The sequence below is a fragment of the Poecilia formosa genome, unplaced genomic scaffold (genome assembly GCF_000485575.1).
Source record: "Poecilia formosa unplaced genomic scaffold, Poecilia_formosa-5.1.2 Scaffold635, whole genome shotgun sequence".
Lineage (NCBI taxonomy): Eukaryota > Metazoa > Chordata > Actinopteri > Cyprinodontiformes > Poeciliidae > Poecilia > Poecilia formosa.
The window spans coordinates 62,774-85,871 of NW_006800574.1; the positions used below are offsets into that span (position 1 = coordinate 62,774).

General features: G+C 39.2%; 2 protein-coding genes and 1 long non-coding RNA gene across 3 annotated transcripts; 2 read left to right on the plus strand and 1 right to left on the minus strand.

The window, feature by feature from the left end:
* Positions 1-902: 902 nt before the first annotated feature.
* hsp90b1 (heat shock protein 90, beta (grp94), member 1) lies at positions 903-7,909 on the plus strand. The gene is made up of 18 exons (XM_007541826.2): positions 903-1,082; positions 1,627-1,729; positions 2,446-2,587; positions 2,675-2,791; positions 3,249-3,580; positions 3,720-3,831; positions 3,924-4,049; positions 4,737-4,853; positions 4,945-5,082; positions 5,177-5,254; positions 5,337-5,402; positions 5,494-5,763; positions 5,849-6,094; positions 6,198-6,334; positions 6,996-7,074; positions 7,185-7,340; positions 7,441-7,536; positions 7,626-7,909. The coding sequence occupies exons 1-18, from the start codon at positions 1,034-1,036 to the stop codon at positions 7,647-7,649; spliced, it is 2,388 nt and encodes a 795-aa protein (XP_007541888.1). The 5' UTR covers positions 903-1,033; the 3' UTR covers positions 7,650-7,909.
* Positions 7,386-21,624, minus strand: LOC107834469 (uncharacterized). The gene is made up of 3 exons (XR_001660257.1): positions 19,737-21,624; positions 9,839-9,845; positions 7,386-7,396 (listed from the first exon to the last, which is right to left on the minus strand). It is a non-coding gene; the product is annotated as an uncharacterized LOC107834469 (long non-coding RNA).
* On the plus strand, positions 11,000-19,586 carry LOC103130434 (cAMP-dependent protein kinase type II-beta regulatory subunit). Its single transcript, XM_007541827.2, has 11 exons — positions 11,000-11,349; positions 13,367-13,402; positions 14,645-14,697; positions 14,842-14,925; positions 15,099-15,205; positions 15,297-15,450; positions 17,518-17,619; positions 17,699-17,773; positions 17,871-17,939; positions 18,085-18,223; positions 19,343-19,586. Exons 1-11 carry the CDS (start codon positions 11,076-11,078, stop codon positions 19,474-19,476), a joined length of 1,227 nt encoding a protein of 408 aa, XP_007541889.1. The 5' UTR covers positions 11,000-11,075; the 3' UTR covers positions 19,477-19,586.
* Positions 21,625-23,098: the final 1,474 nt, after the last annotated feature.

Genomic DNA, 23,098 nt, shown 5'->3' on the forward strand with positions numbered 1-23,098 from the left:
TATTGTGTTAAGTCAGAAATGACAATTTATAAATGAGACTGATTTATTATAAAATCTGTTTTTTTAATTATATCCATTTTGAGGCCACACAGATAAATATGTTTTTTTAAGAAGTGCAGCCTAATGCGATGCTCATATAATCAGATACACCCTCGGGGCATGAAACACGACAATATACACTTCTGGCACATCTGTTTATCATAAACATTCTTCATTAGAGGTGACAACCGTATTATTTACTTACTAACTAAACACTGCCATCTGGTGGAATAAGAGAAGTAGTGCTCTTAAAATAAAACAAATCCTGATTCATTCATGCATTTACTTGTATATTCTCCAAAGTTGAGAACAAAAATGTAGAGCCCAGAGCCAAATCCTGCATAAGTTCTATGTCAGTCGCTGAGCACCACTAAACTTTATGGAACAAGCAACGCAATCCTTGGAGATTCCCATTAGTACAGATCAAATAAGCTTCCATCTTTATAAAGAAGACATATTCATCCTTCTTATTTTGCATATCTGTTATCACCTAATTGTTGCATTATAATTCACACACACACACACACATATATATTATTATACAATGATATTGGCATTTAAGCCATGAACAAAACAGAGACATCGTTTTTTTTCAGTGTCATCAAGTTTCATTTTGTCACTATCACATTATTCAACAAATCAATCTTTAACTAACGTAGATTTTCATGTAAAATTCAACCTTAATTTTTGGAAGTGATGTGCTGAATATTCACTCTTGGCCAATGGTGTCTAGCCACGATTTTCGGTCATCGACTTATGTTGAGGGATCTGATTGGACCGCATATGCCATATTCTTGGCAGTGATTGGTCCAATGTTGTGCGTGGTGCGCAGCCATTGGTCAATGGTGGTGGGTTTAACGGACTGGGCACGCTCACTCAGTCGAAGAAGTAGCCTCACGGCAACTGCTGTAAAGACAGAGCTTCCTACGCTGTTTCCCCTGCCTTTTGTCTCAGGAGCTGAGCACTCACAGCATCAGTAGAGCTTTATTTCAAAATGAAACGAGTTTGGGTGGTAGGGCTGCTTTTCGCACTTCTAGCCTTCGGTGAGTAGAGGGAAGTTTTTTTTGTCATTGTGGCTCACTTACTCTTCATAATTTTTTTTAGCTACTTTAGCTACAGCAAGGCTAATAGAAACTTGTCTTTGTGCTTTTTCACCTCGTGCTCATTCATAGCTATTCTTATATTTTATTTATGCATAAATATGAGTATTAAACCTTCAAAACGGCTTATATTGATAGCTCAGAACAGCTTCAATGTTCTTTATTCCTGGTTGCCTTTCCAGAAGTTTCTGGTTGTGGGAATGAAACCGCACGTTGGGTGCTATGGAGACAGGGAAATCCTAGGGCAGATACGCTTTAATTTTTATTCATTTGTCACAATAAAAACTATTGTGATTCGTAACGGATTTTTTATAAGTTTCTATTAGCAACACAATTCATGTCACAGAAAGACATCCACCCTATCGCAGTCAATCGGACTTTCAAGCTAATTTTGTATTTTAAATGATCAGTGTCAACCGTTACAACCGACGCAGATGTATGGTACGACATATGTGACAAAAATGTAACCATATCTGTTCCGTGGCAGCTGCTGTAAGGGCTGAGGATGAAGTGGATGTGGATGGCATGGTTGAGGACGACTTGGGAAAGAGCAGAGATGGCTCCAGAACAGATGATGAGGTGGTGCAGAGGTAGGTGCAACTTATTTGCTGAAGAAATTTAAAAATAAGCCTTCAGAATACGTTCAAATTTGTCATTTCCAATATTGATGTTTAGAACATCAGGACTGAAAAGAATATTTGAAAATCAATTATGGGCAGTTTGGTGTTACAGTCATTGATTCATGTATGCTTTGTATATCAGTGTTGTTTGGTAACTTGTCTTGGAGTTGCAGAAAATGTCTTGCATGACCATAAAGAAATGTTACTGCCATGTTGAGAAGTTTTAACTGCCAATACAGCTCTTGTAGCTAGATGGGAAGTATACAATAAAATTGTTTAAATGGTCCTTATGTATTTAGTGTATGAGATGCTTACAATCTAAGCAGAAGTGTCCAAAAAAAATAAACACAATATATCTTCTTTATCACAGAATATTGTGACTATGCACATTTTTCTGAATTATTGCAAATCCAGAGCTGACACAATTTTTTTTTTGGCAACACTGACAATCACCCAAATTCAACATCAGCTCCACCAAGCTTATCCACACAGATCATCAGGGCAGACATGCGAGCAGTGAAAGTGTCCTCTTGCTTCGAGCTGCTGATGTCTACGTAGCTGTAGATTCTCATTCCTCAGTCCTCCAACTCTAAAACAAGGAGTCCAATTGCTTTCTGTTTATGTACGTTTTTAATCTGTGTGCTCTGTTTTGTTTCACTTGCGTTTCTGTATTTGTCTACTTTCAGGGAGGAGGAGGCTATCCAGCTGGATGGTTTGAATGCTTCTCAGATTAAGGAACTCAGGGAAAAGTCTGAAAAACACGCTTTTCAGGCAGAAGTCAATCGTATGATGAAGCTCATTATCAACTCTCTCTACAAGAACAAAGAGGTTGGTAGTAGTAGGAGGAGGAGGATAAAAAAAAAACCTCTGTTTGGATTCTTGTCTGGGGGATGCTCACCTGTTCATGTCTTTCAGATCTTCCTCAGGGAGTTGATCTCTAATGCCTCGGATGCTCTGGATAAGATCCGGCTGTTGTCGCTTACTGATGAGTCAGCGTTGGCAGCAAATGAAGAGCTTACCATCAAAATTAAAGTAAGCAGTGAGATAAATGGTATTCAAGGATGTTTGAAATTGCTAAAATTTTCAATTCAGTCTCCTCAAATGTGATGGCATGGAGAATGCCAGAGTGAATTTTATACATTTCTCCCCCCTCAGATTGAAGCAGGAAAATGCTATTCTGTCCTACCTGAGTGTGTTAAAATAAAATAAAAAATATTACTTTGATATTGTTCCCTTGCTTAAAATAAAGACAAATTAGGTTAAAATAAAAAGGTGCTGTAGGTTTCTGATTTCTAAAGTATTTTAATGAGATTTTCAAAGCATCTGTTGGAATACATGGAAATAAAAGTAATTTGATCATTTTACACCATTTCAGTTTGAACATTATTTGTAAAAACCATAAAACCTAACCATCTTTGCTTTATTATCAGAACCGTCACACTGTAAATAATTAAACCCCTGACATGTCTGTCTCCATTCTCGTTGACAGTCTGATAAGGAGAAGAACATGCTCCACATCACCGACACCGGTATCGGAATGACCAAAGACGAGTTGGTGAGAAACTTGGGCACCATCGCCAAGTCGGGCACCAGCGAGTTCCTCAACAAGATGACGGAGATGCAGTCTGAGGGGCAGTCTACGTCCGAGCTGATTGGCCAGTTTGGAGTGGGTTTCTATTCTGCTTTCCTTGTCGCTGACAAGGTCATTGTGACATCCAAGCACAACAACGACACCCAGCACATCTGGGAGTCAGACTCCAACCAGTTCTCGGTCATCGAGGACCCCCGTGAGGACACGCTGGGAAGGGGAACAACCATTACGTAAGTTTATTGAGTATAATGGCTGATGAATAACTCTGCAAACATTTTACTAGTTACATAGTCGCTGCTTCAGTTCTCATTCTGCACTGGCCTTGAACTTGAGTGTTTTGCCTCTTATTTTTATTTTTTCCAAACTCAGACTGGTCCTGAAGGAGGAGGCCTCAGACTTCCTTGAACTAGAAACCATCAAGAATCTTGTGAAGAAATACTCCCAGTTCATCAACTTCCCCATCTACGTTTGGGCTAGCAAGGTGATTATTTAATTTCAACACTCATACCTGCTATTATAAAGTTGATGGAGAATATGGAGGAGAGTAAGTGGTTTTTGTTGTGAACATGTAAGACTGAGACGGTTGAAGAGCCCATCGATGACGACGCTGAGGCAGAGGAACCAGAGAAGGAGACTTCTGAAGATGAGGCTGAAGTAGAGGAAGAGGAGGAGGCTAAAGATAAGCCAAAGACCAAGAAGGTAAGGGCTTAAAGTGTATAATAGTTTAGTTAAGCTGTACTTCTTCTAGTGTGTATTTTTTATTTTCTCCCTCAAAACACCCCAAAGTTGGATGTTTACTCCTTTAATAGAACTGCTCTAGCTTTGCTCACCTGAAACTCTAATTATCAACTTATTAAAATATTTTTTTCTCTACAAAGTCCATTTAAAATAAATGGTACATGTTCAACTTAATTGTTAACAGGCTCCAATTGAGTGTTGGCTGCTAAGTAAACAGCAGTTTTGTCCTATCATTTGTTTTTGGTTTTTTTTTTTTTGTTCAGTCTCCTCTGCAGTTTAACAGAATTTCACAATCTTTCATTATGGACTTGATTAGACTCCATAATGGACCGTGGTAATAACTGCCACAGTTATTACTGTGGCTGTACATGCCTGAAGTTCAGGTTCAGACCATTGGTTTTACAAGAGGTTTCCAACCTTTTGGACTTCCTTGAATTTTTTTTTTTTCACATCCCAACAATGTCGACACTAAAGAGAACTGTACATACAGACTGCTGGCACTTAACTGGATATTTAGTTTCTAACCAAGAACCAGTTTTTTTTTTTTTTTCTTGCCTGTTGATCTAATCTTTTTGCTGTGTCATAGTGGATTGGATGGTACCAAAAGTCAGTATTGTACCATTTCTTAAACTATCATTCACATTGTAGGTTGAGAAGACGGTTTGGGACTGGGAACTGATGAATGACATCAAGCCAATCTGGCAGAGACCGGCCAAAGAGGTTGAGGAGGACGAATACAAGGCCTTCTACAAGACCTTCTCAAAGGTATGAACGATCTATATTAGTCAGACAAGTGGAAAGCCTTTTTTATATAAAGACCCTGTTGAATTCCAGTCACGATTTTCTCCCCCACCAGGACAGTGACGACCCCCTGGCTCACATCCACTTCACTGCTGAAGGTGAAGTTACCTTCAAGTCCATCCTGTTCATCCCCACGTCGGCTCCACGTGGCCTCTTTGACGAGTACGGCTCAAAGAAGAACGACTACATCAAGGTTCGCGAACAAAGCAGAGCTTAGTTTCAATAAATGAGGGAGAGAAAACGTATGCAGGAGTTTGAGATTCATGTCAAAACTTTGTGTCACACAGCTGTTTGTCAGGAGAGTTTTCATCACAGACGACTTCAACGACATGATGCCCAAATACCTGAACTTCATCAAGGGAGTGGTGAGTTGCTGATGGCTGGTTGGTTTATATGATTTGTTTAATCATCACTTAGTCTGAGACTAAATGTGGTCTCCTCTGCCAGGTTGACTCTGATGACCTTCCTCTGAATGTGTCCAGAGAAACTCTGCAGCAGCACAAACTGCTCAAGGTAATCTCAAAGTCCTTTGCAGTCTCTACCAGTCCTTAAATGAAAGGGTGAAAGAAGTTTGGTTAAAAACCAATTTCTCCTGACCCCATAGGTCATCCGCAAGAAGCTGGTCCGCAAGACTTTGGACATGATCAAGAAGATCGCAGATGATCAGTACAACGAAAAGTTCTGGAAAGAGTTTGGAACCAACGTCAAGCTGGGCGTCATTGAGGACCACTCCAACAGAACCCGTCTGGCCAAACTGCTCCGCTTCCAGACGTCCAACAGCGACACCGTCCTGTCCAGCCTGGAGCAGTACGTGGAGCGCATGAAGGAGAAGCAGGACAAGATCTACTTCATGGCAGGGACCAGCAGGAAAGAGGTGAGTAACGATGGTACAGAGTGGTGGTTTGGAGGGTGTTGAAGAGTTGGAAAACTCACTGAAATAATCTGTGGTGTCTTGACAGGCGGAGTCTTCTCCCTTCGTTGAGAGGCTGCTGAAGAAGGGCTACGAGGTCATTTACCTGACGGAGCCCGTGGATGAGTACTGCATTCAGGCACTGCCAGAGTTTGACGGAAAACGCTTCCAGAATGTGGCCAAAGAGGGGGTCAAGTTTGAGGAAAGTGAGAAGGCCAAGGAGAAGAGGGAGGCCCTGGAGAAGGAGTTTGAGCCTCTCACTACTTGGCTCAAGGACAAGGCCCTGAAGGACAAGGTTGGGAATTTGCTGTGTTGTTGTTTCACAGACCAACAGAAATCATGGATTTGGCTCGTTTTTAATGTCACACATTCTAAATATTTGCCTCTTTTCTCGACAGATCGAAAAGGCCGTTCTCTCTCAGAGGTTGACCAACTCACCCTGCGCTCTGGTTGCCAGTCAGTACGGCTGGTCAGGAAACATGGAGAGGATCATGAAGGCTCAGGCTTACCAGACAGGAAAAGACATTTCAACAAAGTGAGTGTCAACACAGCTGCATGTCGGAAAATACAAGAACATCAAACGGTTTTCAGTAATTCAACTGAAATCTCATGGATTCTTTAAGTGGAAGGATACTTAAAAGTATTTATTTGATAAGTTGGGTGAAAACTCTAAAATGTCTTAAAACATTGACAAGACTTAAATTGTAGAAGGGATATTTAATGTGAAAATATTATGAAGTGGTCCAACCAATCACAGGGTAAATCCCTTATATGATCGATGTACAACAGTCACACTGATGCACTCAACATGGAGTTTAAATCAGTTTTTTTTTTCATTGAAGTGTGCTGCATCCAAAAATGTTAATGGAAAGTTGAGTGGAAGGACAAACTTTAGTAGGAAAAATTACATGTATTACTGGGGATTCTAAAGCCCCATGTGCATTACCAAGTCTCTTTGGGAAAATTGAGATGGTATGGACTTCAGCTGGAGTTGGTTCCTATAGGTCCAATAAACAATATCTTGTCCATGACATGTGATACAACAATCTAATTCCCTGACAAAACATTAGAATCTATTCATTGTTTAATTCCTACTTAAGCTTTTCAGTTATTTTAATTATGCTTAAGTGCCTGTAAACCTGTCTTTGTGTCTTATTGCCACTTGAAGCTCACATGCATTTTCATCTGTTCCTCAGTTATTATGCCAGCCAGAAGAAAACACTAGAAATCAACCCTAAACATCCCCTTGTCAAGCAGATGCTCAACAGAGTCAATGTAAGCTTCTATATAACCTTCTTACTGACGCATCGTCGAATGTATTAAACCGTTTTTAAGAGGGTTTTGATGAAAATATGTCTGACTACTTTTGTTTCTTGCGTTTTTAGGCTGACTCCGAGGACCAGACCGCATCAGATCTGGCAGTGGTTCTGTTTGAGACGGCAACTCTGCGCTCAGGATACCAGCTGGCCGACACAAAAGCTTACGGAGACAGAATAGAGCGCATGCTCCGGCTCAGCATGAATGTTCCTCTGGACGAACAGGCACGTTCACTGGATTTTAATTTAATTTTGACTCTCATGCATTAATAATTTAATGACTTTACTGTTAAAGTGCCCATTAAAAATGGCGTCTTCTCTGTAGGTTGAAGAAGAACCTGAGGAAGAGCCAGAGGAGCCAGCAGAGGAAGAGTCTGAAGATAAAGATGAAGAAGTTATAGATGATGATGATGACGAATCGGTGAGGCTTCTTTGCATCGTTTCACATCCTTTATGCTCTCATGACTCTGAAAGCCAAAGATTTCACATTTCTTTGTTTTTGCCTTGCAGGCAGAGCCAAAGGATGAACTGTGAAGCACTGAAAAGGACGACGTGACAATGGAACTGGAAATTGGAGTTCTTGTTCCATTGCTGCTGTGTTTAATGTTATCTTGAGTGGGGTCCTGGGGATGGGTTTTTTTTTTAAGAAGACCATTGTTTGGATTTTTGTGTCTTTTTTTTTTTTTTTTTTTTACATTCCTCATGACTGTAAATTTGTTAATATTTAACTGAACTGTTTATGGAAAGATGCAATTCCGTCTATTGATCAAATAAATGTTACCACAAAAACCTAATGGTCTGCTTCGTTTTGGAAAGCATGATTTAAAAATGTGTTTTCAATGCAGAAGTGAAACCACGTGGTAAAGTACTACCAAACCATTTTGCATACAAGATGTCAAAATGTGACACAGTATCCAGAATTTTTAGATTTGTCAAAACTGACTCGGTTGAACTAAAGAGAAACTCGTGTTTATGAAATTGGAGGATCGTTTGTGTAGTTTTAAGGCATGCTGCAAATATTTGGTGCAGCGGTGGGTAGAACTCCTAAAGTGTTACTTTTACTGCAGTTAAAATTATAGGTATTACGTTCTGCGTACTTTGTTACATCTGGCTTAATCTGTGAAAATGACAATTTGAATGCAAATTCTAGTATTTTTACAGAATGACCATTTTAAAACTTTCCACTCTTTCACAGCGTACAGCTTGTGAAACAAATGGAGTAGATGTTAACGGTTCAGAACATGACAAAGGACATCCTGAGACTCTGTATACTCGTATGGGTGCCAAAAGGCACATCAGAAAAATTTTTGGAACGGTTTGTGTACAAACGGGAAGTGTCTGGTGCATTTTTGGTTAAAAAAACATTTTTGTTCATTTCAGTTAGGGGAGGAAATTTTACCGAAGTACTCAACTTCATATTAATCAAATGGAGAAAAAAAAATGGTGCAGTCAACTACCCACCTCTGGTTTGGAGGTGCCATATACATTTTGTGATGTAACCATTGTCCTGGAGAAACGGATACTGATCTGTCATCCATTTCTCAGGACAGACGAACTGGAGGAGGAACGTTGTGGGGAAACTGAACGGTTTGGGTACAAAATTTAGCTATGTAGAAAGAACAGTCTGCCTATAGATGATGGAGCAGGACTTAAAGAGACGGGGCCCAATTTCAAGGCATTAAATTACACAGTCAAATTTCTTTAAAGTCATATTTGATATATTGCATTTTTACAACAAATGGAGGTAACATGCATAGTTAACTTGGTAATGCCATTTTATAGCACAACGTGGCTGGAAATCACACACTGCTCCTTTAATACAGTGACAAGCTTTTGACACCATAGCATTCACCTCCAGTATGCCTTAAAGCAATTTGATTAAAATTGGCAACAACTTTGTCATATTTTTATTATTTAGGGAAAATATTAACTATTTCTCTCACCCTGTAGACGTTATCCATAGTTATCGCCTCTGTGAAGGGAAAACACAAACTGTGCTTAGACATTGTAGTATAATATTACGTCCTGCAGATGGCGCTATAACACGGATGGGATTATGTCAGAAACTCGTTGACTCAAATTACTGTAACTCAGCAAGGTTGCATATTACAAAGTATCTGGTACACTTTCCCACTGAAATATATTTTGTTAAATATGTTATAGTTTACGATCTACATTTTAATACTTGAGATATTTTGTCTTTTAAAAAAATGATTTCTCTTATGTAAATGCACATTTATTTAGCCGACCCTAATGCTCTAATTATGTCTAGCCCTGATCAGATTCAAAGTATATCAAAAATTCCTAAATTTGTTCTGCTTTTTCACAACAAATTTAATATATGGACTATGATATTTGGTAAATATCCTACAAGAAAAGAGACACACAGAACAGCTTTTATAAAAGATCAGAAAGTTAACAGGCAGACAAGCAGAAATAATTGAAAATCTTCACCAGAGTGAGAAAATATCTTGCCTTCTAAATAAAAGGTGACAGATATAGGGCAGAGAAGGGGGAGGGGCATCCCGTAAAGCCTGGGGGTGTAGAGCAAAGCCTACACTTATAAAACAAACTGATACTTGTAATATCAGCTGCACTGTCACAGCTTCACCTTATATGTCTAAAAGCTTTCTGTTAGTATTTTTTATTTTATTTTTTTACTTCATTAAGCTCTTTGTAATGGAATACACACCTCATCACCCTGTGAATTAAAAAGACAGGACATTTGTGCTACTTTTGATTACTGAGAAAGTGCCACTTCAAGTCAGAATTTGTGTTTGTGTGATTTGTGCACACCTCAGATTTTAATTTGCTGTATCAAAGCTCTATAATCATTGGATTCTTAAAATGGTTTTACTAGATAGTTTCAGCAAAGTTTATTCAGGCTTTTTGCTCTATAATAAAAGTCGTTGTTGGTATATAGTGTCTGCCACAGAGTCACAATGTTCGAAATGCTCCTGCAGTAAAGTTATTGCTTTTCCGCCCCCCTGTGATTCCAGAGTCGGTCCCCAAACTCTCTGGCACTATGGCTTCATTATGAGATTTGCCTCTGTATTTATTACCCCCCCCCAACCGGGTTAAATCCACGTCCAACCATTTCTGATAAGAACAGTCCTCATATCCATCATAAGGCTCGCAGTTAAGGAGCACTTTTCAGATGTGGGTGGAGTGGACAAGTATGTATAATTTCACTCTGCACGGATTAGACAAAACCTACAACTACTGCAAACTTCAGTCCGAATTACTTTTATTGTCCTCACATTCTTTGAGGGTGTGGTTTCATAATCTCAACCTAAAATAACAACAGTTGACAGGCATAAAAAGTAACACAAAACTGAAAAACAATAGATTTGAGCACCGATGCATTTTATCAACTCCCATATTATCAATTACATAATATTTAAAATCAGCATAACAGCTTAATTACCGATGTAAAGAGACGAGACACACACACACACACACACACACACAAAAAATAAGAACATAAGCATGATGTGATGTCTAGTTCTGCCGGCAGGATCTGACCTCCTCCAGTGAAAATCCATGTCTGACAACACGTCGGCTTCTCTTTCCCATAATTTGTATTTTGCGACTGACTGCAGTTTCTGCGCCGCTGCTGCTCATGTACGCAATCCCTGGATAGGTGGTTACCATGGATTCCTGGGTCACATGCGTGGGTTTCCTATTGCCAGAAGCAGCAGAAGATGCTTGGACCAAAAATCCACAGCCATTTTCATTCAAGAAAAAGAGAGGATCCGCTGTGGACGGCTCGCTGACTTATTGACTGACTGACTTGCTTGGTGGGTGGCCTGCCTACCCGGTTGTTTTTCTTTCTTTCTGTCTGGCGGGGGGGGGGGGCTGTTTTTTTTGTTTTTTTTTTTTGTGTGTGTGTGTGTGTGTTATATTTTGTAGAATTCGCAGCAAACCGGTTTTGTCCACATCCAAAGACTGAAAACAGGAATGAGTATAGAAATTCCTGAGGGACTGACGGAGCTGTTACAGAGCTTTACCGTGGAAGTGTTGAGGAATCAGCCCCGGGATCTGCTCGAGTTTGCGTTACAGTACTTCACCCGGCTGAAGGACAGCGAGACCAAAGAGGCCTCCTTTGGCAATGACCAAAATTCGGCCCCGAGATCTGGGAAAGCGGTCAATTTCATTGACGAGGCCATGCAGATCGATTCGGAGAACGGGGAGGAGGAGGAGGACGACGACGACGACGACGAGGAATTCATAGGTAAGCCGATGTGTTTTGTTTTTGTATTTTTATTTTTATTTTTCACACAAGCGCATATGTGCATGTAGGTGATGTTAATGCATGTCGAGACATATGCATGCACGGTGGAGTGCACGGCTGGGAGACGACAGAAACAAGGCGCAGAGATGCTCGCCACCTTGCATCCACCACCGCGCTGTCATTTGCCATATATGGTCAGAGAGGCTGAGAGACGTGCTAAACGTGTCCAGCTCTGCATCTCTGAATCAGGGTTTTATTTGGGTTAAGAATGCATTTCAATAGCAACAGCTGCAGAATGAAGAGATCTTTCCTTTTATTTTTTATTTTTTTTTGTTGCCTCGGAAGGTCTCTCTTTAGTATTTTCAGGCCACGATACACCAGGCCTATTTAACCTCATTAGCCAATGAGAGGGGAAAAATAGACGGAAAAACACGAGATCTAAGCAACGCGCAGTTTTAAAGGTGACATTTTGTGTGTCCTGAAGTGTGATTGTATTTCAGACATCTGGCTATGCAGAGATGCGAGCAGCAGCAACACACATCAGAGACAGCATCCCAATGAGTGGTGGGGCTAAAAAGGGCCGGTTGCAGGGCCGGTCCCAACATAAATAGGGCCCTATGCTGAATTTACCAACAAGCACAATTTTTCTCCCTCCTCAGGTTTGGTTGTAGAAAAGTTTGGTTAAAGGTGCTAAATGAAGACGATTATTAATTATTACAGTTTGTCTCAGAAGTGAGAGATGAATACTAATTGAGTTGAGTACATTCTAGTTGCAAGTTGGAAAACAAGAGGAATTTATTTGTTGGTTTGGTGCTGACTTAGTCATAAAAGTCCATCACCGTATTCTGCTCTTTATCTGATCCAATTCACAAACTCAAGGAAAATGTTCTTAAATGGAGATTGTAGAGTGCTTGTTTTTTTGTTTGTTTTTTTGTTGTTGTTTTTTTTAGGGACACAAAGTCATTAACAAATGTTTTACCTGAAGCTTTAATTATATTTTACACTACCTGGGGGTCTGAGTTATGGCTGATATCGCCAGCTTTTCCAAACAACTATTCCAGGACATTCTCGTTGCATTTTCAACTGGGAATTCTAAAAACAATTCAACATCCAACAAAATGCGACTTAAACCAAAACCAAACCCCATGGTAGAACTTCAAGACTTTTACGTGTGCTGCAATGTGAAAACTTCTAGACTAAAACAAAACACCTGCTTTGATTCCTTTTTTCAGGTCTTTTATTTTTTTCTTTCTTTAAATATGGGATCCTGGTATTTGAAGGTGGTGTCAAGAGTAGATGATGGATATTCAAAAAGGGGCACAATGATCGATAAAAAAAACAACAAAAACAAATAAAAAAATACAGTTTGCAGAAAATTTGTCTTTAGGCTCAAGCAACAAAAAATATATAACTAAACTCGTTGCAAAAATGCACAACTCCACTAACACTGTGTTAGCTGTTTAAAATCTTCAATGCTAAACCAAAAACAAAGAAAAAAAGAAACAGTCGTAATTTTAAACATCTGCTATTTTGGGGAGCAACAGCTCAATTTATTTGCAGCTTTAATCGACTGACCGGCTGTAGCGCCTACATGTGGGCAGCTGCGCCACGTTCATTTGTTAAATCGACGAGTTTTTGGGTCACGCTTGATGATCGTTCAGCCAGTTTCCCCTGGCCACTGCACGACTGGGAGGCTATCAATAGATGAGACTTCCTAATATACATTTCATGCTGATCTATTTTCCAGGAGCTTGGCACTTTTACACTGTGTTACATTTGAATGTTTTTTGTCTTTTTTTTCACCCTCTCATTGAAATGATTCAAAGACCTAAATCCACTTCAAAGCAGCTGTCCTCATTCAGGTTTCACCGTGATGAATATGGATCCCTTAATGAGTTAGGCTCCGCCGGGGGTATTAGCTGTGAAATCACAGCCACCTAAACCTCTTTTCAATAATAGCTTTCAGAGCAATTCAGCGTATGATGGAACTGAACATGTTGCTTTTTATTGTTTACAGCGCCAGTGATAAACAGATTCATCAGAAGAGCATCGGGTGAGTTACAGTTTGCCGCTTGCTAAAGTTGGTTATTAACATCCTGTGGCTCTGGTCTGTGTCATTTCTCGGAGAATGGGCAGCTTCTCCGACAAATGAAAAAATTTTTTTTTTTTTTTGCCATCTGTCTTTTGTCATCATATTACAATAAGGTTGATTTGTAAGAGGCTGCAAAGCTGCTCTGTCTTGAACCTGGTTTATTATGTCAGTGAGTGACGTGGGTGAGAAAATCAGGACAAGTGATGCTTATAATTATCTCTCGCTCGCAATAGTGGGGAAAGGTTGTGGCTCTGGTGGAAAGATGGCTGATACGAAGCGTTCCACTTGTACTTTGTTAAGCCATGAGCATTTCGGGTCGGCTAACGTTGAAGATAGAAATGAAAACCATGAGCAATTGGACCTGCAAAGACGATTTAATTCATTCCTTATCCTGAAAGTTTTATCACAGGACTGTAAAAGAGCGTTTTTAACAAAATGTTGCTGTTTAATTCTGTTTGAAACATAGCACAGTTTACCCACAGTGCCTTGCAGAAGTATGCATATCCCTTGACAAACACAAACCTCAATGTAAATAAATAATAATGGCTTTCAAACATCCATTTGTAATTAAGCTACATAATGTGTTTCAATTAGTTGTAAAGTTCCATAAATAAATGGACTCTTTGGGAACATTCAGTTTTTGTTTTTGTTTTTTTGTTTTATGGGTTTGCATTAATTTGTTAAAATGGCCCAGTCAAAGTTCAGACCTAAATCCAACAAGACTCAAACATTCTAGCCCACATATGCTCTCCATCTAATCTGATTCAATGTGAGATGTTTTGCATAGAAAAACTGACACAAGAGTAAATCTTTAGATTTGCAAAGGTGGCACGACTAAATTTGACTCATTTGGCTTATGACAGATGTACGCCATGCTTTCTGTTTGTAGAAAGTGATGAAATAATTTCCTTTACACTTCATTATTGTACGCTCCTTTGTATTGGTCTGTAAAAAAACCCCCCAAAAAACAATGATGCTTATGGGTGTAATGGGACAAAACACTGAAGGGCTGTGAATACCTCTAGAAGCTACCGTATTGCATTCAGAGGCATGACAACAGGACGGGGAACAAAGCTGTTTGTCTTTACTGTCTGCAGGGTTCTGTGCAAACATGATTAAATGCAGCTTGTAATATAGTAATATGTACTTTGAGGTCGACAAAGCACAGCATAGATGTGACAATGTTTTCCTTTGTTGATACAGTGTGTGCAGAGGCGTTCAACCCTGACGAAGATGAAGAAGATAAAGAGCCAAGGGTAAACTCCAGTCCACACAGAACAATCATACAGATAGAGCATTTCTCTTAGAATCGGAAGACATTTTGGTGAAGATTGTGATTTCTTTATGTAACCATCGTCCACTGTAAGGCAGTCCCACATGAAACGCGTTTCGCCTCGCAGGTTACCCACCCCAAAACCGACGAGCAGAGGCAGAGACTACAGGAAGCTTGCAGGGACATTCTTCTGTTCAAGAACTTAGATCCAGTGAGTACATGACCTGGCCCAGCAGATTTACGATGCTTGTTTTTCCTCCCTGCGTCATTTCAACCGGTGGTCAGCTGTTTAAGTTGAAATATAGATTAAATTTTTTATTTATTTTATTTATTTTTTTCAAACACAAAGAAACTGAAACAGCTTTATGTTCCTCTCCTTCTCAGGAGCAGATATCTCAGGTTTTGGACGCCATGTTTGAAAAATTCTGCACGGAGGGAGAGCACATCATTGATCAAGACGATGACGGGGACAACTTCTACGTCATCGAAAGGTGCTACAACACGCACTTACTTTAAAACGATTAATTGTGTCTGTCTATATATTTTTTTAAATCGTTTATTCGTGGCTTTGCTTTCGGTCAGCGGGACGTTCAACATTTTCGTGAAGATTGAGGGCGCGGAGAAGCTGGTGGGCTCCTACGACAACAAGGGCAGCTTCGGAGAACTGGCGCTGATGTACAACACCCCCAGGGCGGCCACCATAATTGCAACCTCGCCTGGAGCCCTTTGGTGCCTGGTGAGTAAAACATTACGCACCCGTGTGCAGGAGCACAGCTGGCTGTTGCTTGCTCAGGTTTTAATGACATACGCTGTGCAGTCAGCTGGCACAGTTTAAATAAACACCCAGGCTGTTTGTGGTTGCGCTGCAGCGTGGTGCTACAGATGGAAATGGCACAGTCAAGATTGGGTAACATATAACGTACAGCTGAAGCGTTAACTGACGCAGTCGCTGTTTCTTTCACACTGTTTGAAATGAAATCAGAAACTTTTTTTTATTTTTATTTTTATTTTTTACGTATTTTATAGTTAGTACTAACCAAACTGTTCCTGTTTGCTAAATAAAAAAAAAGTTCTACTTAGGTCAAACATTTTGCGTGTTTTTTCACAAAATTTAAAAACGAGTGAAGTTTGTAGGCTGTCTTTGCCCATCCGCACTCTTTCAGCCGAAAAAAAAAACTTAGCTGGTCCAAAAGAGGACAGGGAGAAGGAAGTCACATAACCTACAGCATGTGAATATCTGGCTTCATTTGCATGAAATCCAGTGGATGTGAGAGTCAGACTGGAGGAGTAATATCACTGCTTGATATGAATTTACATATTCATTAAGAGCTAATGAAATTGTAGAAATGACTCAATAGAATTTGGATGTAATTTTGTCGCTGAAAAGTTTCCCGTGGCCGGATGAGCAGCGCGACGGTTCGGTTGCAAGAGAAACATCCCACTTATTCTTGACTCAGCAAGGTCTGTGTCCGTAAAGAGCAGCTAGCGGCTCTGTTATGTCATCTACGGGAGACGAGGGACGTTGACGCTGAGCCCTCTGCTGACCCGAGAGTCTTAGAGTGTGCAGCTTAAGCTGTGAGCGAGCAAGGAGCTCCTTTCTTCACGATGCAGCCAGCTTTGTCTGGGGATGAGCAAGTGGTGCCAGAGAGTCTCTGAGCTAACAGAACATTACAGTGGACATGTTATTTGGCGTCTGACGTGCACTAGTAATTACCTCTTTATTAAGGCGTGTGGATCTCGAGCCTGTCACGGCGAGTGTCGGCTAGAGGAGGGCGCCCTCTGCAGCTAATGATGCTTCCTACATTGTAGTTCAATCTATTTTATTGTTGACACTTTGTTCTTTGAGCAATATTTAATTCACTGGCACCGTATTGCAGACAGATGGCACAAGCAGGAGGAACGTTTGCGTGGCTTGTTTCTTTTTTACTATTTGAATAAATGCTTTTCTTGCAAAAAAAAAAAAAAAAAAAATGACAAGCTCATTTTGACACCTAATGCACATTGTGGTTTCATAAGAGTTGGTGTCTGACAAAGCAGCAGAACAGTCTGGAGTTGTAATAATAAGAAGTGTAATGATACATTTACCTCATGAAATGACAGGCTGTACTGGGCCCTTGGCACAAGTTGATTTGGAGACTGGCCAGTCAAGCTGATTGTCCACCAGCCACAAACAATGTCAACGTTTAAGTGTTTCTACAATTCTACTTTTACAATTTTGTTTTCAAGCTAACCAATGGGTCAACAATTGATGCGCATTTTACAAGTTATTTAAATGCTTTTATTGTCATAGTTTCATTTTCACATATTCCATCCTTCTGTCTATTGTTTATGCTCACTTATACGTGAAGGCGCACACCCTGCAGGTTCCTCCGCCCACAGCAAACCGTGCTGAGAACTCAAGAAATTGTTAGATTTCCTCTAATGCTGGGTTGTTTCTCCAACGCTAGCACAGTTGCAGCACGCTGGCAGTCTTCAGCTTCAACAACTGTGCAAGCTGAATGGGGGAACAGTGGGAGCAGCACATACATGAGCATGATTGACGGTGTCAAGACTTTCCTCCTAGCTCTGATTGGTTGTTTCTGACAGGGAGTAATGTATTTCAACATTTAGCAGCTGGATCTCTGGGAGGAGCCAGAGAAGTTAGATTTTTAAAAAAATCTGTTCTTGTCAGGTCATTGTGACAATTTTAACAAACATGTACAAAAATATATATTTTTAAATACAAAAAAAAACAAAAAAAAACAACAACACCTATATCTGTAGACATGAATAAATGGTTGTTTTATTTCAAACTTTGTTTCAGGATCGTCTTACATTCCGGAGGATCATAGTGAAGAACAACGCCAAGAAGAGGAAGATGTACGAAGCGTTCATTGAAACTCTCCCCCTACTCACATCTTTAGAGGTCAGATTTGCACCACAGCATCAAACAAAGGGCACCGCGGACTCACGGTGAAAATGTTGACGGCCTGATGTCTTTTCAGGTGTCGGAGAGAATGAAGGTAGTCGACGTGCTATCCACCAGGGTGTACAATGACTCACAGCAAGTCATTGCTCAGGTAATTCGTCTCCGCGTCGAGTGTTTTTAGTGACTTTGTCCTCTGTTTTGCACTTGCAAAGTTTGAGTCCGCTTACCTGCATGCTGTGTTGAAACAGGGTGACTTAGCAGATTGCTTTTACATCGTCGAGAGCGGCCAAGTTAGGATCACCATGAAGAGAAGCCGGGTAATTCTGGACGTTTTGAAACGATTTCCGTGTCCACTTTGCTTTCCAACCTCACATCCGGGAGCGTAAGCTCAAAAAAGCGTGTGCTGGAAAGCGTGTTTTTCGGTTCTGCTTTCTTATCCTTGTGCCTTTTGTTTCTCACAAGACAAAAAAGGATGAGGAGGAGGAAGAGGAGGTCGATATTGCCACGTGCACGAGGGGCCAGTATTTTGGGGAGTTGGCTCTTGTCACAAACAAGCCCAGAGCTGCATCGGCATATGCTGTGGGGAGTGTCAAATGCTTGGGTACATTTTGTACACTTCTTTGATGTGCTGTGTTAGGGGTCGAGGCAGCCATGCATACTCACTCTTGTGCTATGTCTTTTTAAAACATAGCAGAAGAGTGTTTGTGCAGAATTACTCATAAGACAGGAGATGTTGTTAAGAACACTCAGACACCAACAACATGAATGGCTGCAGCCGCAGTTACTTGTGGAAGTTGATTTTTTTAATATACATTTTCTAACATCACAACCACAAAGTTCTGTATCTTATTCTGGTCTTATAAGCAAAACCAACACAAAGCACTGCATAATTAATAAGTAAACGGAAAATACTTTTTGAAAATTGAATCCATAAAGTGTGGCATGAAAATGTTTTCCCCTCCTGAGTGAATGAATATTTTGTGAAACCACCTTGAGATTTGTCTCCACCAGCTTGTCTGAAAAACAATTTTCAAGTCTTTCCACAGATTATTAACTAGATTTAGGTCTGAACTTTGACTAGGCCATTCTAATTAGACTTTGACCTAAACCATTCCATTGGCTAAAGGTTTGGGGGACCTTGTCCTGTTGTACAGTGAACCTCCACCCAAATCCATCCAATATTTTTTATTAACTGATCAGCTTTTTATGTCTCTACCAAAGTCAAACTTAATGTCTTTGGTAGACATTAAGTTTGACTTAAATAGACATATTTCATGTCTATTTAATAGTGTATTAGGTTATAAAGTATTTCTGAATTTGAATTAAAAGTTGACTTTAAATGTGCTGATTCTAGTAAGGGGAAAGGGCTGGATTTGTATTAATAATAAAACATGTGTCATTATTTTTCCACTAAACAAATGCACTACCATGCATTGGTTTATACTACAAAATGTATTGAAGATCAAATGTAAGTTGAAGGAGCATGAAGTTTTGCTAGGTGTTCTGTGAGTAATTCATCAAAATGAACTTTATTTTCTCATCTTCTCTAAATAGACAGTGCTTAATTAGCATCTTGCATTTGCCTTTACGCCAATAAAAAAAAAATCTTTGATGAAATTTACTCTCAATATAAAGACTTAATGTTTTGCACAACCTTCTATAATTCCCATAAAAATCAAAGCTGTCTTTTTGTCTTTTTTTTTTTTTTTTTTTTCCAAAGTCATGGACGTGAAAGCGTTTGAGAGACTCCTCGGCCCTTGCATGGACATCATGAAGAGGAATATCGCTAATTACGAGGAGCAGCTGGTGGCCTTGTTTGGAAGTAGCGCTGAGATTGAGCAACAGAGTGCATAAAGCGACTCCAATGAACCATGAAGGAGACGGCGGAAACAAAAAAAAAAAAATCAAAACAAAACAAAAAAATAATCTCACTGTGGATGTTTTCCACAACACTATTCAAAACAGAAGAAGAAATGTGAATATCCACTACACCACATTTGAGTGTCTTACAATTAAGACTAAGATATGGGCCGTGTTAGCAGAGCGTACGACAGAAAGTCGCAACTTGGGAAGTTGCTAAAAGCCTGTTTTATTACATTAATCATGACTTTCACTGTAAAGAATATGTGTGCATTTTACTTGTCAGTGTCAAGTGCTTCACTTTCTTTGAAAACCAAAACACTTTCTTATGCCTCACCCCCATTTTTTTTGTGACAGTGGTATTCTGATAATTTTTTTTTTTTTTTAAAAGTGTATTATTGCTTGTAAATTTCAAAATTTTACCAGTCGTAAATTGACGCCAAAGCTGATTTGTGTTTGGATAATCATGAGCAATTTTGGCGCCACTACCTTTCGCAGTAGGAGAAGTCCACATGAACTACAATGGCATGAAAAAGCATTTGCCTCCCTGTAGATTTCTGCTTATTTTGCTTCTTTTTGTCAGACGCAAATGTTTTAGACATTGAAACAAATTTTAATGTCGTGCAAGGATAGCCTGAGTAAATCCAAAATGCAGTTTTCAAATGGCGATTTAATTTACTTAGAGAAAAACCTCTCCAAGCTAACTACGCAAATAAAAAAGTAACTGCTTCCCTTGTTATGCCTGCATTAGCTATAATTAACCAGGTTTTCTTTTAAAGTACCTAACTGTGACTTTACTATTACCAGAGGTTAGGAAGTCACAAGAAATCGTGTCTGATGAGACATGAGAGCCATAGCACACAAACAGAGAAAACTTTGAACAATTGGGAACTTTCAACATATCTACCAAAATTGTTCTAAAACTGCAGTGAGATTTTTCTCCAGCCCTGAACTGATGCCTCTCTTTCCTCAGTTAATTTCAATGTTCATCATTCAACCATAAGAAAGAGACAGGGCAAAAATGTCATCCTTGAAGGTTTCCAAGGTCAAAAGCCCCGACTCTCATTTGCCAGAAGTATCTTAATGAAGCCAAAGACTTTTGGGAAAATGTTTTACGGACTGGTGAGAGGAGAGCAGGACAATTTGGAGGGTGTGTGTCCTGTTAGATGTAACATAAAATTGGCACGGCATTTTGGAAGTCAGAAGTGTGATGCTCCGGGGTTCGCTTTGCTTCTTTAAAACCAAGATTACGTCCCTTTCTCAATGGAAACGTGAATTCTGCGAAACCTTTTAGTGTGGTTAAATTAAAAGGACTCTGCAAAAGCCAACCAAAGTTGTTCCACAGAAATGGTGTGACGGCAGCGGTTGTCCCAAGGGGTGGAACAAGCAGTTTATTGGGGTTTATGGGGGAATTGCTTTTTCCCATGAAGCCATGTCATTTTTGACTTTTTTTTTTTTTTCCCGTGAACACGTCATTTGAAATCTGCCATTTGCGTTTTACTCACGGTATCTCTGGCCCATCTTAAGATTTGTTAATTTGAAACATTTAGGCGTGATAAAAAAAAAAGCAACAGAAGAAGAAATGTGCAAAGGAGGTGAATACCTTCTCACCGTGCTGCATTTCTAAATCTTTCATACTTGGTTCACATTTATACTCAAGTACATCTTTGTTTATTAGCAGATTATAACTCTTTAATCTGATAAACAGTATTTTATTCTTCATAAGTGTTAGTGGCTCTTTGCCGAAATTCTCTGCTTTTACAACAAAGCCAACGTCAGAGGGAGAGATAGCTGATAGTTTTGTAAGAATATACAACACATTGCTGTACTATTTTGAAACTGAGTGTTATTATACGGTGTAGGCCCACTTTTCATTTCAGACATTTCTCCACTGGATCGTAGTCATTGTAGGCAGTGTCTTGAGACAGTTTCCTTTGCTGTGTTTTAATGTGAGATTTAGCCCATATTTTTTTGGTGTAGGTAAAATATACATTATTGCTGTCTACCTCTGCCAACGACAATTTTTGCATAAGCCTGTCGAACAGGAATCAAAAAGGGGTCATTTTCTTCTTCCCCCAACTAATCTCTCTCGTTTTTTTTTTGTTTTGTTTTCTGTAACAAAGTTCTTCTGGTTTTTTTTTTGTTTGTTTTTTTTTGTCTACAGCTGAGTTTACATTTTAAAATGTTGATCTCCAACCCTTTTAGTAGCACTTTTATTTTTTAAGGCAAGACCACAACATTAGCCAGAAAAAAAAAACAAAAACAACAAAACAATTATATGTCTCACTTTTCATGTCATTAAAGAACATTTTATATTTCTGTGTGACACGAGATTATTTGTTGTTACCCATAAATTCAGGGCCTTTGTCATCTCAACACTGTTGTTCCTGTGGTTTAAAACATAGACAAAAATAAAACATTTCTAAATGTAAAATGCAAAAGTTTTGAGTTCAGCAAGAAATAAGAGGTATATCACTGTATTTGTTTATTTAAATCTGTATTATCCTTAATATTAATGACTGTCAAGCATGAGTCATTCTGCTATGACTCATCTGACAAATTAACATACTGAGGATGTAGGAATTATTACTTCAATATACTTGCAGTCAGGCCAGTGATTTGTGTGCTTCGAATGTGCTTGAAGATCATAAAGTTGAAATTATTTTTTTTAACTACTTAACACAGAGTATATTTTATTAGGATGGTGGTAAAAATGAATAAAAGACCTAAATACAGATTAAATAGATTAAAGCACTGGTACATCTCAGTAATATAATATCTTGAAAATTTGTATTTATTCCAGTAATTCAGTTCAAAAATTGACACATACAAATTTATCACACACAGAGGGAATATATTTCATTTTTTAATTTCTGTTAGATTTGCCTGCAGTAAAAATCTGAAATTTTGTTTACACCAATACAAATAGCTTTTTAATAGTGTTATGACCTACACTCATGTGGAAGTTAGGCATTGGCAACTTTCATTCAGAATTTAAGGTGCAAAATGTTTTTGCTAACGACGATTGCTACGATTGCAACTTTCAATAAGAATTGAAAGTTGAGAGGAAGAAAAAAGTGTGAGTCTGAGGTGTGGATTGGGGAAAGACAAAGCATCTGAATCATCCTACATAAAAAGAAAAAAAAAAAACTGGACTGTTGCTGTACAACATACAGCTCACTTATACTCAGTGGTCCAGTCCGCTATTCGGATGAAAGTAAAGTCTGAATCTCATTTGGAAATCAAAGCACCGAAGTCGGGAGGAACAGAAAACAAGTATGAAGTTTTCACAGTTAGAGAAGATTTTAGTAACCATTTCATCTGCTAGTTTTGGTTGACTGTGTTCTTTAGCGCAGTCATTTACCAGGAGATCTTTAACCTTTCTTCTGCTGTCAAGCTTTTTTGCAGATGAAAATTTCTTTCTTCAGCAGAATCTGCCCACTCTTCCAAAAAGAGCACCAATACTTGCTACTAACACTGCCTTCATGACCTATAAGCCGTGATAATCTAAATGAACAGAAATAAACACTTGAGTCTCTGTGCATTGACTATGAGTTTCATGTTTTGAATTGAACTGCTAAAATAGAATGGAAAGGAAATATAATTGTACAAAAAA